Source organism: Apium graveolens, chromosome 2 (genome assembly GCF_009905375.1).
Source record: "Apium graveolens cultivar Ventura chromosome 2, ASM990537v1, whole genome shotgun sequence".
NCBI lineage: Eukaryota > Viridiplantae > Streptophyta > Magnoliopsida > Apiales > Apiaceae > Apium > Apium graveolens.
In genome coordinates, this window is record NC_133648.1 from 49,453,135 (window position 1) to 49,471,047 (window position 17,913).

At 32.1% G+C, this 17,913-nt stretch overlaps 1 protein-coding gene across 1 annotated transcript; it reads left to right on the forward strand.

Annotated features, from left to right (window-relative positions):
• Positions 1 to 2,830: 2,830 nt before the first annotated feature.
• Positions 2,831 to 7,690, forward strand: LOC141705927 (uncharacterized). The gene is made up of 8 exons (XM_074508790.1): positions 2,831 to 2,948; positions 3,930 to 4,434; positions 5,031 to 5,163; positions 5,263 to 5,574; positions 5,667 to 5,786; positions 6,074 to 6,161; positions 6,259 to 6,566; positions 7,351 to 7,690. Exons 3-8 carry the CDS (start codon positions 5,077 to 5,079, stop codon positions 7,486 to 7,488), a joined length of 1,053 nt encoding a protein of 350 aa, XP_074364891.1. The 5' UTR covers positions 2,831 to 2,948; positions 3,930 to 4,434; positions 5,031 to 5,076; the 3' UTR covers positions 7,489 to 7,690.
• Positions 7,691 to 17,913: the final 10,223 nt, after the last annotated feature.

The window sequence follows — 17,913 nt, forward strand, 5'->3', positions numbered from 1 at the left end:
GATTACTTTTTTCAGTATGTTCGAAGAAGATGTTCGCAGTCGTAATACATATATATTGAGTGATACTGAGATGGATACAATGTTAAAGGCACATTTCGGGACATGGTTGCAAAATAAGGTATTTTATTAAATGCACAAATTGTATAAATTAAAAAAATATATTTATATACTTGTGTTGGATGTGACTATTCCATTTCAGGTACAAAACAACTACGAAAAATTTCAATACCTATTGCAAGGCCCAACTTCCTATGTGCTTTCTTACAAAAGATGCAAGGTCAACGGATACTCATTCAACCTAGGAAAATCAAGCTCTCGTATACTTGTGAAGGGTAGTTGTTATGGTGATACTGGAAGCGATTACTACGGGACTTTGCAAAAGGTTCTCAAACTAACATATGGTGGCGGAAATCAAGTGATTTTATTTAGATGTCATTGGTATGATCATGTTAGGGGTGTAAAAAAACACAAAAATGGAGTGCTCTTAATTGATCTTAATTCAAAACTAAAAGGAAATGATGTTTAAATTTTAGCAAGTCAAGCCACACAAGTGTACTATGCTCCTACTGTGAAGAATCCCGATAGCAATATTCACACAATCATCACATGTACACCTCAATTATTGAGTGAAAGAACATGGGATGTTGATATGGAATCCCTACAAGAAGAAGTCTCAAATACCATTACATTAGATTTTTCCTCAAGGTCGTTATTTGTTGATTTTTCACAATATAAAATGGAAGAAGAGCAAGAAGAAGAACAAGAGCGACCAAATCAAGTGGAAAGTGAAGAGGAAGAAAATGTAAGGGAAGGTGAAAAAGAAGAAGAAGAAGAAGATGGTTATGATAGTATTGATGTTGAGAGTGAAAATGAGTAAAAATATATTTTTATCATTTTAGGCTAATTTATATTCTTGTATGAATGAAAATATGTATTATGATATATTTGTGCAAGGAAATTGGATGATTTTATAATTCTAGCCATATTCTTATTTTAAATGACTATCCGGTTTAACATTATTTTGAATTCACTTTTCTCACAATTTCACTTAAAGTGAATTTTTCATTTAATTGCATTTTTTCAACTTTTTTCTTAATCTTATTTTTTTCTCCAATTTGAAGGTTTGGAAATCTTAAAAATATGTAATGTGATATGTTTGTGCAAAGAAATTTGAAAATTTTATCAATCTAGGAATATTTCTAATTTTTAATAATTTAAAATGAATTTTCGGCTCACTAACACTATTCTCAAAATAACTTTCCTTACTATTCAATTTTTTTATTTAATTTGACAGTTTGGAAACCTTACAAATGTATAATATGATGTTTTGGGGGAAAAAGATCGGACGATTTATTGATCTAGGCAAATTTTTTAATTTTAAATAAAATAATTTGAATTTTCTGTTAACTTGCATATTTCCAACTTTTTTCATAATACTAATTTTTTCAACATTTTAAAGGTTTGAAAATTTTATAAATATGTAATGTGATATGTTTATACAAAGAAACTTAATGATTTTATCATTCTAGGTGTATTTATAATTTTTTAGAATTAAGATGAATTTTCTGGTAATTCATGAAAATTTTCATATAAGATTTGCGATTGCTTTTGTTTTTCTAAGATTCTTATATTATTTTATCATAATATGGTTTTACAATTTGTGCTTTTGTATGAAATGAAGTTTTAATGATTTTGATAATGTATTGCAGCAGAGGGAAAAAGCTGCAGTCTGCAATTTCTATATTTTGGGTAATTTACGACGGAATTTAAAGTTCGTCGCTATTCTGGGTATATTACGACGGTCAAATCGTCGTAAATAATTTGGAATACTAACTTACGACGACCTTTCCGTCGTAAAAATCTTAATATTACGACGAAATTGTAATTTCGTCGTAAATTGTTCTTTGCAAATTCTTTTTTTCCCCATTTTAACCAACTCCATTATAGATATTATTTTCTTTTATCTTTATATACAAAAAATATATAACTCTTGTACATCGAAATTAATCCTACATCGAAATTTGTTACAAGTAATATTTGGTGAATTCTTGTACATCATTATTTGTTTAGTCTATGAAGCATATAAGATCTATGAGATAATTATGTGAATTCATTTATTATTATAATATCAACTAACAAATCATTTGTTAAGTACTATATGTTCGTCTATAACAATAGAACTATGTTGGTGATCAAAAATGAAAAGCCATTACATCTATTATTAAACAAATGATGACATTGCAATCAAGATTCCTTTAAGCATTCAAGATTCATGTTATTATTATATTTATTTGTAGCAACAAACATCTCATAACGAAATTTCAATTATTATATGTATTCATTTGTTAAATCGTGATATATACAGAATTCAAAAAATAAACAATATTACAACTTAATTGTACAAAGTTAACATTTTATATTAATTTTAAAATCCGATATGTTAGTGAATCCTATAAAAATGTTAAGGAATATTATATAAAATATGATAAAATTACTTTTGGTTAAAATATATTTCAATTATGTTATTTTAAATAATTTATAAAAGATAATTATGTAGGTATATCTATAGAAAAGTTAGAATAGTTTTTAAAAATCGTTTGTCCCTTCTTGTTTGGCTTACTACAGCTCTCACAAACAACCCGTGTTCGAATCCGGGGTTCTTTTTTTTCTAAATTACTATCATACGACGGAATCTGTCGTAAGGATTAGCGGTCAAAATTTGGGAAAAAATTGAATTCACCGCCTAATGTCATTAAACGACATCGTTACATCCTGAAAACCTAAAAAATACCCCTATTTCCCCTTTTTACTTTTTATTACACTCTTTCATCTCATCTCACTTGCTGCTGCGATCTAAAACCTCTAAACTCAATCTTCTAGTTTCTTTCTGTTACAACCTGATTGCAAAGAACAATGATTTCTGTTACACTCGTCTTACTCGTTACAAGGTAAAATCAATCTTCCTTTTTGTTCAGGGAAATGGTTGTTATTTTACACATGCATGTATGCGTCGTCATATTATTAACTACTTACTTACACCGGGTTATACTAAATATGCTTTAAAATCACCTTTTAATCCATATATATGTTGATGGGTATGTATATCTCTCACTGGGTATCAGTATTAATTATTGGGTATCTTATATTTATCGGGTAATTGATTATTGCACTTCTTTTAACTAGATATGCATGCCATAAACTGATTTTCTATTTTTAATTATTTCTGGTTTTTCCTTATTCTGTATAAGGTTGTGGTTTGGTGGTGATTTAAGGTTGTTCCAGTCAGCTGAATTTTATCTGAAAGAAGTTTGAGATAATGAGCATTATTAGGGTTGGGCATCGTTCGTGTTTGTAAAGGACTTAGTTTTATGTTGCCTGAAATTTACTGAGATATGAAATATTTCTTTTATATTTTCATCTAATTAAATCTTAATAAATGAGACATTATAGGTGATATGTGGATTGATCGGGTCCTTTAATTTGTGTCGTGAATCAAGTTAGGTTAAAACCATGTCTAATAAGTGATCATGTCACCCCTTGTTTGAGGGCTGGTTGGATGTTGGCAGGTCTGTAAATTGTTGATAAGAGTTAGTAATGTTCTGTTGGAGAAGTGGTTGTGGTAGAGCAAGTAGAATGAGGATAAATTTGCGAGGGCACTCAGAATAAACCGTATGTCTTACATTAACGTGTATGTTTAAACCATAATCAAGATCGAACTCGGAATCTAGGACATACTCGAATGTAAATATTTTTAGTAACTAATTACTAGAAGTCTTCACATATCATGATCCAATTGAGGCATGCTTTATACTTAATGTTAATACGGTGTAGTTTTAGATTAGATGATTATTTACCAAATCAGACATCTCTTGCTATATATGTTAGACAACAATAACCTAATGAGTTCTTTTTTTTGGACTTCCTTACAGCGTTGTAGGGATGAGGGCCGGGAGGAGGGCTTCGGGTGGCAGAGGTGGCAAGGAATCTGGTGGTGGTCGTGGAAGCGGTGGTGAGGGAAGTGGCAGGGGTTCTGGTGGTGGTCGTGGAAGCGGTGGTCAGGGAAGTGGTGGTGGTGAGGGTAGTGGCAGTGGAGGTGGTCAGAAGGAGAATGATGGAAATTGTGGTCAGGAGGATAACAATGTTCCTGGTGAACGGGAGGAAAATAATAACAGTGGTGACAGGCCACACACCGATGGTAGCGGTTGTAGGGGGCAAAGTAGCGGTACATGTGGTGGCGGAGAGGGTAGTGGTACCGGTGCTAGAGATAGATGAAGATGAAAATTCAGAGTATCTTTATTGGGATGATAAAGGGAGGCAGATTCTTCCACTTGGGGTGGATTGTGACCCTCGTAAACATAGGACACCTGGTTATTCTCCCGGTGGATTGGGTACATACCCTAGTGCTGCGAAGATTGTTCGAATTGCCGGTAACTTGTAAGTCATCAATCTTTATACATAAATTTTTATTTTTTAAAATTAAAAGGCATTAAAACATCTTGCAATGTTAGTTGTTTAAAAGGCATTTTAAAAATCTTTATATATTATACATTGAGGTATGTATATTACTATCACTGGCATTAATAGCGGTTGCAGATTATTGGTAAATTAAACCCTAGATAAATCAATAATCTCATTTTTAGAAAAGTTTCTCTTATGTCTTATTTAAGATTGCTCTATTGATGTTTTTGTATTTGTTTAGTTCTTTGATAGACCATATAAGTTTATTAGTTGAATGTTAATGTTGATGTATAATTAGGGTTAGTTACACTCTTGATCTTCTGGGCGTGTATTTTGTAAGATATGAGAAATGAGCTCACTTGTGTGCTACATTTTTTGCAAGGTTTTGTTCATCCACGGAATCTTTTACTAATATAGAACTGTAACTTTGCTTAGCTATAACGTATCTGCGATAGCTTGTTAGATATGTCCATTTTGAAGTGTATTTTGAAAGTATCAAGATTAAGATTATAAACTATATTATGTAAAATCATCTTTTAAACTTTATACTGCTCTTTATTCTTTCATTTCAGGACTTATTGTCCAAAGGCGTTGTGAAATTTATTGGCGATTATTCGCATGTTTTGGCCAGATGGTTGTATTGACTTCAAAGAAATTGATAGAAAATCTCCCGGATTCTGGAATAAATGTATAAATGAGTTCTTGGTATGTCATCCATCTTTGTTACATGTATAAAAATTAAATTATACTTAACTTATAGTCTTTCTTATTTGCCTTACAAATTTCAATATATCTCATTTGCAGCGCTACTACACATGGGACTCTAGATTTGCCACTGAAGATGAGGCAAGGGCTTCAATACTGGTGCATATGCGTGATAACATGCGTCGTACACTTGCCGATAATAGGGAAAGGGCTGATGATAAGATTGCGGAAGTCGGAGGGACTTATGCAGATCATAGGCCCCAATATATGAAGCCTGGTGTTTGGTCCAGATTAGCTGAGTATTGGGTAAGCGAAGAATTCAAGAAAAAGTCCGCTGCCGGTAAGAAGGCTCGAGCAGCTGTAAAAGTGCCTCACACTTCGGGTGCCCGTTCCTTTGACCGTCATCGCCGGGTATGTCACTGTATCATATTTCCTGACTTGCAAAATTTCATTTATCATGAAACTGAAAATTTTGATTTTATTGGTTTAAAAATTATGAACAGGATTATGTGGAGTCACACCATGGGAACCTAGATCATATTCTTGTGTATAAGGATTGCCACACTTTGAAAGACAAGGAGAGGAAGGGTGATTGGATTACCGAGGATACCAAAGATATCATTGTATGTTTTTTAATAAAAAATCTTTAAGTTAATTGAAAACAGCCCCCTTATCATCATTTACAATTTGACCATTTCCCCTAGCAATTCTGCAAATATAATAGGGACCAAAAAAAATAGTTCAGTAGCGTTCCCTTTGTGAAAACTAACTCAACCGATATCATTAGGTCTTGCATTATAATATACACAATTTAAGTAATTGTTTATAAGGAGTTTTTAGCTAGACATGAAACTAGCCTGAGTACTGATTCAATCTACCAAATATATGTGTTTCATTTTTTAACTTTCAGGAGCGCTACATTAATATATGTGAAAAGAAAGGTGTTCGAAAGAACACCATTCTTGGACATCCACGGGTTCGAGCCTCTCATGTTTATGGTATATTTCTGTGATAGTACTTGAAATCTCTAAAATACTAGAATTATTGCATATAATTTGTTCTTCGTATTAACATATATGTGTTATATTGTTATAGAGTTTGAGGGACATCCCCCACCGCCTCGAATAGGAGAAGCAAGCTCCGGAAGATCAGCCTTCGCTCGAATACAAGATGAAATGTTCATGCGCGTCGTGGATCAGACCTTGGCCCAAGCTCGAGCCAATCCGGAAGAGTATCTGTTGACTCCCGAGCAGATCCGTCTTTTAGCACAAGATGTGGTGGAAGGAGACTCATCACTACCTGAAGACCATCCTATTACGAGAGAAACAGGCCTAGCCATTGTCAGGGTCAAGGTGGAGGTGCTAAACAATATTTATAAGATGGATGGACCGGGAGCTGTCAAGGTAAAACATGTCGTTAGTATTTTCTTTTCTTTTTTCTTAAATGAGAAGATATATGTATGCTAATGTTTATACTTGCTACATTTGTACCCGTTTTTATACCCGTTTTTATACCCGTTTTTTACTTACCTTTATTCTGGATTAGCAACATTTTAGGATTAGTAAAATTTAAAGATAAAATATTTATGATTATTAAATAGGAGATTAAAGTAGATTTCTTGAATTGCAGGTGGTTTGTGATGCTTTTTTTTGTCAAATTATGACCTGAAGAAAAGTGAAAAGTTACTATATATATTCATAAATTTGTAATTTTATTTCTCGGTCATAAAGTTACTATATATATATATATGACCTGAAGTATATATATTCATAAATTATGACCTGAAGAAAAGTGAAAAGTTACTATATATATATATATGAAATTTAAGATTAGGAATCATATTAAGCAAAGGTAAATACAAGGAATCATATGAAATTATTTTACATAAAATATTATGACAATGTTAAATTAAAACATATTAAGTAGATTGTATATATACTTTGTCCACTTGCAGGGGTGATTAGGAATCAATGCTAGCTATGACATAGACTGAGATTTCAAAGTATTTAATTTATTTGGTTCAATTATACAGATAAGTCATGTAGTTCAGTTTGTACAGATAAGCCATATATTTTCTTGAACTGTTGCTTAGTTGATAAAAATTTTATACCAGAGTTTGTATCTATTACAAGTTCACCCCAAAATTATCTATTATAATTTTGTTAACTTATTTTGTGTACATTATAGGGGAAGGCCATAGCTACAGAAAATGACAGTGATGGTGGTGAGAGCGACAGTGAGAGTACTGAGTCGGAAGATGATCGTGATATGAGTGCTTCAGCTTATGATCGTGTTCCCCGTGGCGGTCCAGTTATTAGGGGTTGAATGTTAGTTACCGTTAATATATCTTATGGATGTTTGTAAGATAATCCAAACTATGTTTGTAAACTGAATTTGGGTTTTTGGATGTTTGTACATATAAGTTTGCGTATGATACTTTAGGCTTTTGCTTGTGAACGAGTAGGGATGTTTGTACATATAAGTTTGCGTATGATACTGTAGGCTTTTGCTTGTGAACGAGTAGGGATTTATGGTCACATTAATATTATTTTGGTATTTTGACTTGTAGTGTTAATTATAAATGTTGGTAGTGCTTGGTTAAATAATTGAAAGGCAGGTTTAGAATCTAATTTGGAAGCCAAAAATGGCTGGAAATCAAAAGGTCAGAATATATGCTTTTCTGGAAATAGAAACTTACGATGACTGTTCATAACATATTTCATCGTATTTTACTTCATTTAAAAACAAATACGATGTTTTTACCGTCGGAAGTTAACAACTTACGACGTAAAATTTCATCGTGATAAAAGCTCAAATTTATTACAAGTGGATCCCGCTTCATAACATACAACGACATTTCTGTCGGAAGATACTAACATACGACGCCATTATTATTTTACTCCAGAAGTGGGTCCCAGTGTTTTAACTTACGACGCAATTCAAATTTGTGACGAAATTTCGAACTTTCTACTCGACCAAAAATGACGGAAAAAACCGTCGTAATTGGCTCAATTACGACGGTTCCCGAACAAAAAAACCGTCGTAAATGCCCCGTTTTGTTGTAGTGACTTTAAAATACCCAGATGCTAATTAACAATCAGATTAAACAAAAACAACCCTTTTACCTGAATCAACCAAGAACACAATCTTTAAGCAAAAAAACACAAAGACAATGATCCAATAGCTGATCTCCAATAGATTTAAAACAAAACCAACAAAAAGGTATTCAAGAAACACTAAAAATAAGTGTATGTATCAATTATAGACACAGAAAACTGGGAATGACAAATGGTTTAATGAATGTGGGTTGTGTGTTTGTATAGATTGGAGTAACAAACAAAGCCCAGTAATGTAAAATGGTCAGTCAAGTGCAGAACATGTGTCATGTCCTAATTTGTTAAAGTAAAGAACCTGTTAAATTAAGTTTTAACCCCACAATTTATTTATAAAAAAGTAATCTGCAATGTGCGTACACAGTAGTTACAAGAGCAGTTACGTGCGTGCTATTTGGTGGTGGACGAATATGAATGAGAGTCCGATCTTCTGGGTTTGCAGGTGCTTTTGGGACATGGTTGGGCCCCCTACCCATACCACGTTTTCTCTTTGCTGTTGCTTGTGAAGCCATCTGCCTAAATATATTTAAACATAAACTAATTCAGAGACAAAGAGATAAAATAAGAAAAGTATTAGGCATTTATGAGTTTTCAGAAATCTAGTATACAACTTTTTACCTGAAGAGAAGCACATCTCAAAAGAACTATTTACCTTAATTAAAATGTCACTACTATATTCAGCTACATATATGAGCGCAAGTCAGAAACAAAACACGTCAAAGACGCATTAATATTCTGTCACAAGTAAACAACTTTTTATCTTAATACCTCAAAAAAAGCATTACAGGATCTTGCCAATAAGGTTTTTCCAGTTGCCTCTTAATTGCCTTATATATAAGAATATAAATAATAGTAAACAATGAGCTGATGGAGACTAAAATAGTTGAACAAGTTATACCATTTATTACATCCACATTTATTACATCTAGCCTCCGAAGCATCTCCTCTTGGTAAAATTCCCCATTAACTACTTCTTCACGTCTGCGTGCGGGAGTATGCATTATAGTTTGCCAATCGGAAGGCATCATATCCCCTCTTTTACCAGGACTAGGAGTATAGTATACCTGTTTTGTTTGTGTTGGTAAAACAAATGGCTCGTTGGAGTAAGCAGACTTGTGGACATCAATATCAATAATTCCATGTCTATCAACACGTATCCCTTTTTCTGAGTCGAACCACCGACACTTGAACAAGTTAATATAACCCCCGTATGTACCCTTGTATGACAGCTCTATGATTTCCTCCAACTCCCCATAAAAAGTATGACTAATCTCATTGTAACAATCACCTAAAACGCACAAGCCAGTGTTCGTAGTTCTTTTACCGCGCCCATATGCCTTGGTATAAAATTCATAACCATTTACTTTGTAACCATTACGGCTTACTTGGTCCATGTCCGGTCCCATAGCTAAGCTTTGTACATTAACTGGAAGCGTCGACCCCTCAGTCAAAGCCTATAAATATATCATATTATTAAATTAATTTAAGTAAATAATTAATAAAAAGTGTGCTTAATTAAATTGAACTTACTTTTAACTCATCATCATACAATCTAGAAAATAACATATTAAAATCTATATCACGTGTCATTAGAAACTAGTAGATTTGGTTATAAATTTAAGAGTTTATATGATGTGTACCTCACAAATTCGTCAATCTCCTCACAATTGAGAAGAATATATGTGTGTGCAGCATGGAAATCTGTCTCGGATAGGAAAATGCACTTTCCTTTTCCATAAGCACGACCTAATAGACCAAATATAGAAAGCCTACCATTTAGTTCAACATTTCCCCCATCATCATTTCTTGAGACGCGGTTGGCCTTTGTCAAGACTTCGTTTGGAAAATAGTCCGAGACAAACATAGATATCTCACTAAAACTGTAAGCTTCACATATCGAACCCTCAACACAAGCTCTATTCTTGACTGCCCTCTTAAGCATTCCCATCAACCTCTCGAAAGGGTACATCCACCTATATTGAACCGGACCCCAACACGAGTCTCGTAGGGAAGATACTTTTATTTTTTTCGTAAATAATATAATTTTTCAAAAAATTGTTTGTACTTATATATTTAATTATTATTATATTTTTATATTTGACTTTGATAACGTAAATATAATATATGTGTTATAATTTATTTTATTTCTTTGTTATCTAATTTTCTTCACATTATAAATTTATAAGAAGAATATTTTAATACTGTCACGTAATATATTTATGTAATTAATTTTGTTTTATTTATAGATTTTCTTTTCAGGAGTTTGACCAAAGATTGAAAATAATGTAATATTTATACCTAAAAATAATATAAATGTTTTTCTCTATTTTATGTTTATTAGGATAATTGTTACTTGTATTATATATAATATAATACTTTTAATATTGTTTTATATTATTTAAGAGTATATAATTATAGTAATTTTTTTTAATTAATTGCCTATTATATTTGTTATACATATTATTAAATATTATAGTAGAATAATAGAATACATGAAATAAATATAGTTTATATTATACCTATAATTTAGCACCTGCCACCACCACACCTTTGTGATTTTTGTATTCCACTTTTTCGGCTTATAAGTATTAGGATTTTTTTGCCAATCTAGTACATGTTGTATTTTGTTTAACTGGAATTTACAATATTGACTTTGGCGACCATAAGTATTAGGATTGTTTTGCCAATCTAGTACATGTTGTATTTTTTAACTAGAATTTATAATATTGAATTTGACGACCATACCATCTTTGTGTACTATCTAAACCCCCTTACACTAATTATATATAAGATATAATAATATAATAACTGCTATGACTATTTTTGTAATTTAATCAAAAGAATATAAGAGCTTCTGAATGATGGTCAAGTCGAGTTTTTAGCTGTAAACTCCCCTGCAAATGTATGATTTATGATTAAGTTGTAATAATGAAGTTCTATTTATGTCTATATAAAGTTAAAAAATTAAAAAATTGACAGTTTTAGTAATCTTAAACTAGGATGGAGTAGATTGCTTCTGCACTTCAACATTTTAGCTAGCTATCTTAATAATTCTATTTTCCAGAAAAGTTCCCCACATCACCTATGCCATACATAAAAACTTCATAAACATAACAATAATAATAATAATAACAATAATAATAATAATAATAATAATAATAATAATGTTGAGAAAGCACAAAATAGTATAAGTTTTTATAGCTTTATCTAATACAATCAAATGTTGATGATAACCCTTAAAAAAAACTAATCTTTGTTTTCTCATGAGTTGATAAAAATTGGACCCACCGGCAAATCAACTCAAAATAAAGTAAAGATCAGAACCCGAACACTCAGTGCATTAAGCTATTTTCACCTTCCATTATCGATCTACCATACTTCCTAATTTCATATTCCAATTAAAATCTTTATCCATGTTAATAAACAGAAGTGAAACTAGCAAAAATGCTCCAATTGGACACACACACCATTAAAAGATCACAGCTTTCAACATATTTATATAATAACTAAATTAACATATCTGTATCAGGAAATATATCAACAAAAAGTTAACAACTTTTTGATTCTTGATAGAAAGACATAGCTGAAAAATTAAAAAAAAACACAATTGCATATCAGTACCACTATTCATCAACTAAAAGACATAACTATGTAAATACAGATACACATACTTTCTAGAATAATCCAGATTTTTACATGAAATCTATGGTTAAGTGGAAATGTTAAGCATACCATTGCAATGCAATGTGCGGGTAGTATTAATGGTAGTCTCTTTATTACAATCAATTTTCTATATAAAACTATATTATGCTTCAAGAAACTACATCATTATATTTATGTGATAGTGATTTGGAACTATATTAAATGGACACAAATTTAGCAACTTAGCTTGTTGAAGGAACAATTTAAATCAACCATGTATTTACATAAAAGCAATGTAGCTTGCTGAAGGAACAATTTAAATCAACGATGCATTTACATAAAAGCAATGGATCTGCATTACGTTTCTTCCCTGATTATGTAAAGACTATATATTCAATATCATTTACAGATACTCTCCTGCCTGATTTTAATAACACATAAAATAAACCAAATAAGCTACAACTACTAAGCAGATATTGCATGATATACTAATAATAAATTCATAAACACACATTCATTCATTGACCAAAGCCAAGCCAAATCACAATAAACAAGCATAACGTAGTAAATATATAAGAAATACATTCAAATCATATAATACAAAAACAATTTAACCAACTATCAAGACCCAATAGGTGAGATCAGAATCTCAAGACCCAACTATCATAAAGATCCAAACTCACTACAACAAATCAGGGCATTTATGACGGTCAACTTACGACCGTTTTTTTTGCGCGCCTAACTTACGACGGTAAAATCATGTCATCGTAATTATTTACGACGGAAACCATATTCTGTCTTAAGTTAATTATTTTATTATTAAAACTATTACCAAAGGAATAAAAAACTAAAACCAGCCGCGTAGAAGAACGACGTCGTATTTAATTTACGACGATATTTTTTATTTCTGTCATAAATAAAAGCTACTGTGAACGATGACGTCATTTAATTATAACTTACGACGACCTTTCCGTCGTAAATTATCATTTAATTAAAACTTACGACGGAATTTCCGTCCTAAATTATCCAACTAACTGCAATAAATGCCACCTACAAACATTTGTTAGCCGTTCAAAAATATAATATTTTAAGCAAACTTACGATGGAAAATTGATTCCGTCGTAAAGTAATCTGTGCAGTGTCCAAAATGCTACTGTCTCTTTTGGAATTTCATTTTTTTCACTTTTTTTTCCTAACAAAAACATATCTTCATATTATTCAAAATACATGATGATATAACAACAACAATTTTCATGATCTTCAATGTAAGTATTCAATTTTAATCTCCTATTTAATTGTTTATATGCATTTAAATATATAATTTATTATTATATTTAGTTGCATGTTCAACATATATATTTATATATGTGTGTATGTATGTGTGATTATATGTTATTGACTTAGCATTGTTTTCATTTATAGGTGTCTTACGATTCTAGTTGGATCACTAAACGAATTATTCCCGGTGGTTATGGTTTTACGGAAGAATTTAATAAAGGGGTCAAAGATTTCTTGGCATTTGCAAAATAAAATAGCAAGGAATCGGATAATCCGGAACTTTTGATTAGATGTCCGTGTAATACATGTAACAATCAACTCTTTCAACTCATTCCCGATGTTGAGTTTCACTTATATGTCGTCGGTTTTCTTGAGACTTATACCATATGGTATTATCATGAAAAAGAAGGTGGCTCAAGGCATGAAGAAATGAATGATCGTGAAGATGTATTTGATAAATATGAGATGTTAAGGGATGCCTTTAGAAGAGAAGAATTTGGAGGTGTCAATAGTATGCACGGGGAGCCAAACGAGCAAGCATCTAAATTCTTATACAATGTGAATAATGTCGGAGAACCAATATATCTGGGCAATACCAAGTACACGCAATTGAAGTTTATAACAAGATTACTACATTGGAAGAATCATAATAAATGTAGTGATAAGGCCTTTGATGAGCTACTCCTCTTACTTGAAGATGTGTTTCCGGAAGGGCATAAACTTCCTTTTAATTATTATGGAGTTAAGAAGATGGTCAAGAAGCTAAGCTTGGGATACGAAAAAATACATGCATGTGAGAATGATTGCATGTTGTTCTATGGTGATGATAAAGATTTGGAAAATTGTAAGTACTGTGAGTTAAGCCGATAGAAAGATGTAACTAATGGTGGGAGCGATACCATTTCGAGGAAGATCTTAAGATATTTTAAGATCACTCCTCGTCTACAGCTTTTGTACATGTCTACTCACACAGCCCAATATATGAAGTATCACAATAACAAAATTGTGGATGAAGGGGTTCTTAGTCACCCTGCAGATGGAGAAGAATGGAAAGAATTTGATAAGAACTATCCAGATTTTACAGCGGATATTCGTAATGTAAGGCTTGGTCTTGCAGCTGATGGATTCCCGACATACAGTAATACTACTTCTACTGTATACCCAGTTTGGCATTGTTGTACTACTTGTGTACAACCTTCCATATACCATGTCCATGAAGGATCTATACATGTTCATGGCAATACTAGTACCTGAGTCGAATGATCCTGGGAGGAATCTGAATGTCTTAGGCCTTTGATTGATGAGATGATTAGTTTATGGCAGGTTGGTGTGCAGACATATGATGCTTCTACAAAGACCAATTTTATGATGCGGGCAGCCTTGCTATGGACTATCAGTGACTTTCCCGGGTTGGGTATGGTTAGCGGATGGTCAACCCATGGAAAGATGGCTTGCCATGTTTGTATGGGTGAAGTTAGAGCTAGGCAACTACCGCACAGCAGGAAGTCCAGTTTTTATGGGTTACATATGGGGTTCCTAGATAAACGCCAAAGAAATCAACGAAAAGGTTGAGTTATCTGTAACATGTGTGCTGGTATCACATTCCCACCACCAGGGAAACCACATAACAAAGAAAGGGCAGATGGATTTGGTGATTCACACAATTGGACATATATCACTAGCTTCTTTAATCTACCATATTGGGATTCATTGCGCCTACGCCATTGTATCGATGTTATGCACACGGAGAAAAATGTATTTGATAACATATTTCATACTATTTTATGTGGTGCCAAAACAAAGGATACCACAAGATCAAGAGAAGATTTGAAGGCAATGGGCATCATGCAAGAGTTATGGATGAATGGTAGACACAGGCCTAGAGCTAGATATGAACTCACCCGAGATCAGCTGAAATTGTTATGTAAATGGGTGCATCGATTAAAACTCCCAGATGGTTGCTCATCAAACTTCAAGAGATGTTGTAAGGTAGCTCAATTGAAATTTCATGGCATGAAGTCACATGATTGTCACGTATTTATGCAAAAGTTGTTGTCTTCTGCATTTCGTGAACTTCTTCCAGATGACATACACAAAGTACTTTGTGATCTTTCAAATTTTTTCAAGGACTTGTGCTCAACTACACTACTTGCATCAAATATTAGGAAGTTGGAAAAAACATAGCTGGAATCATTTGTACTTTGGAGACTACATTCTTTCCAGCTTTATTTAATCCAATGGAGCATCTTCCCATTCATCTACCCGAAGAGTGCAGACTCGGCGGCCCTGTCCCATCACGGTGGATGTATAATATTGAAAGACTACAACACAGAATGAAATAAAAAGTAGGGAACAAAGCACGAGTTGAAGGTTCCATTACAGAAAAATATGTACATGAAGAGTTGACACGTTTCTATTCCATGTACTTTGAGTCTGGAGTTGAGACAGCGCACAACTTGTTAGGTCGTAATGTAGTTGAAGATCGCTCACGAGATCCACATAAACTCGAGGCATTTACATATCCGGTAGAGCTCCTCGGAGCATATACTGGTTACCATTTGGATGTGGATTCCCTACACGTTGCAGCACATTATATTCTCACTAACATGCGTGAAGTAGCATTTTATATCACGTAAGCAATCAAATATTTTCATTCATAATTTAGACTTTGAAATATTATTCACTAACATATGATGATTACTTTTTTCAGTATGTTCGAAGAAGATGTTCGCAGTCGTAATACATATATATTGAGTGATACTGAGATGGATAAAATTTTAAAGGCACATTTCGGGACATGGTTGCAAAATAAGGTATTTTATTAAATGCACAAATTGTATAAATTAAAAAAATATATTTATATACTTGTGTTTGATGTGACTATTCCATTTCAGGTACAAAACAACTACGAAAAATTTCAATACCTATTGCAAGGCCCAGCTTCCTATGTGCTTTCTTACAAAAGATGCAAGGTCAACGAATACTCATTCAACCTAGGAAAATCAAGCTCTCGTATACTTGTCAAGGGTAGTTGTTATGGTGATATTGGAAGCAATTACTACGGGACTTTGCAAAAGGTTCTCAAACTAACATATGGTGGCGGAAATCAAGTGATTTTATTTAGATGTCATTGGTATGATCATGTTAGGGGTGTAAAAAAACACAAAAATGGAGTGCTCTTAATTGATCTTAATTCAAAACTAAAAGGAAATGATGTTTAAATTCTAGCAAGTCAAGCCACACAAGTGTACTATGCTCCTAGTGTGAAGAATCCCGATAGCAATATTCACACAATCATCACATGTAGACCTCAATTATTGAGTGAAAGAACATGGGATGTTGATATGGAATCCCTACAAGAAGAAGTCTCAAATACCATTGCATTAGATTTTTCCTCAAGGTGGTTATTTGTTGATTTTTCACAATATGAAATGGAAGAAGAGCAAGAAGAAGAACAAGAGCAACCAAATCAAGTGGAAAGTGAAGAGGAAGAAAATGCAATTGAAGGTGAAAAAGAAGAAGAAGAAGAAGAAGAAGAAGAACAAGAAGAAGATGGTTATGATAGTATTGACGTTGAGAGTGAAAATGAGTAAAAATATACTTTTATCATTTTAGGCTAATTTATATTCTTGTATGAATGAAAATATGTATTATGATATATTTGTGCAAGGAAATTGGATGATTTTATAATTCTAGCCATATTCTTATTTTAAATGACTATCCGGTTTAACGTTATTTTGAATTCACTTTCCTCACAATTTCAATTAAAATGAATTTTTCATTTAATTACATTTTTTCAACTTTTTTCTTAATCTTATTTTTTTCTCCAATTAGAAGGTTTGGAAATCTTAAAAATATGTAATGTGATATGTTTGTGCAAAGAAGTTTGTAAACTTTATCAATCTAGGAATATTTCTAATTTTTAATAATTTAAAATGAATTTTCGGCTCACTAACACTATTCTCAAAATAACTTTCCTTATTATTCAATTTTTTTATTTAATTTGACAGTTTGGAAACCTTACAAATGTATAATATGATGTGTTGGGGGAAAAAATCGGACCATTTATTGATCTAGGCAAATTTTTTAATTTTCAATAAAATAATTTGAATTTTCTGTTAACTTGCATATTTCCAACTTCTTTAATAATACTAATTTTTTCAACATTTTAAAGGTTTAAAAATTTTAACAATATGTAATGTGATATGTTTATGCAAAGAAACTTAATGATTTTATCATTCTAGGTGTATTTCTAATTTTTTACAATTAAGATGAATTTTCCGGTAATTCATGAAAATATTCATATAAGATTTGTGATTGCTTTTGTTTTTCTAAGATTCTTATATTATTTTATCATAATATGGTTTTACAGTTTGTGCTTTTGTATGAAATGAAATTTTAATGATTTTGATAATGTATTGCAGCAGAGGGAAAAAGCTGCAGTCTGCAATTTCTATATTTTGGATAATTTACGACGGAATTTAAAGTTCGTCGCTATTCTGGGTATATTACGACGGTCAAATCATCGTAAATAATTTAGAATACTAACTTACGACGACCTTTCCGTCGTAAGAATCTTAATATTACGACAAAATTGTTATTTCATCGTAAATTGTTCTTTGCAAATTCTTTTTTTCCCCATTTTGACCAACTCCATTATAGATATTATTTTCTTTTATCTTTATATACAAAAAATATATAACTCTTGTACATCGAA

Bases quoted from the DNA above. Each gene is read 5' to 3' on its own strand.
- LOC141705927 (XM_074508790.1), top strand. From the start codon at position 5,077: ATGTTTTGGCCAGATGGTTGTATTGACTTCAAAGAAATTGATAGAAAA. The intron at 5,787-6,073 runs GTATGTTTTTTA...TTTAACTTTCAG, and splicing joins AGGATACCAAAGATATCATT to GAGCGCTACATTAATATATG. The intron at 6,567-7,350 runs GTAAAACATGTC...TGTACATTATAG, and splicing joins ATGGACCGGGAGCTGTCAAG to GGGAAGGCCATAGCTACAGA.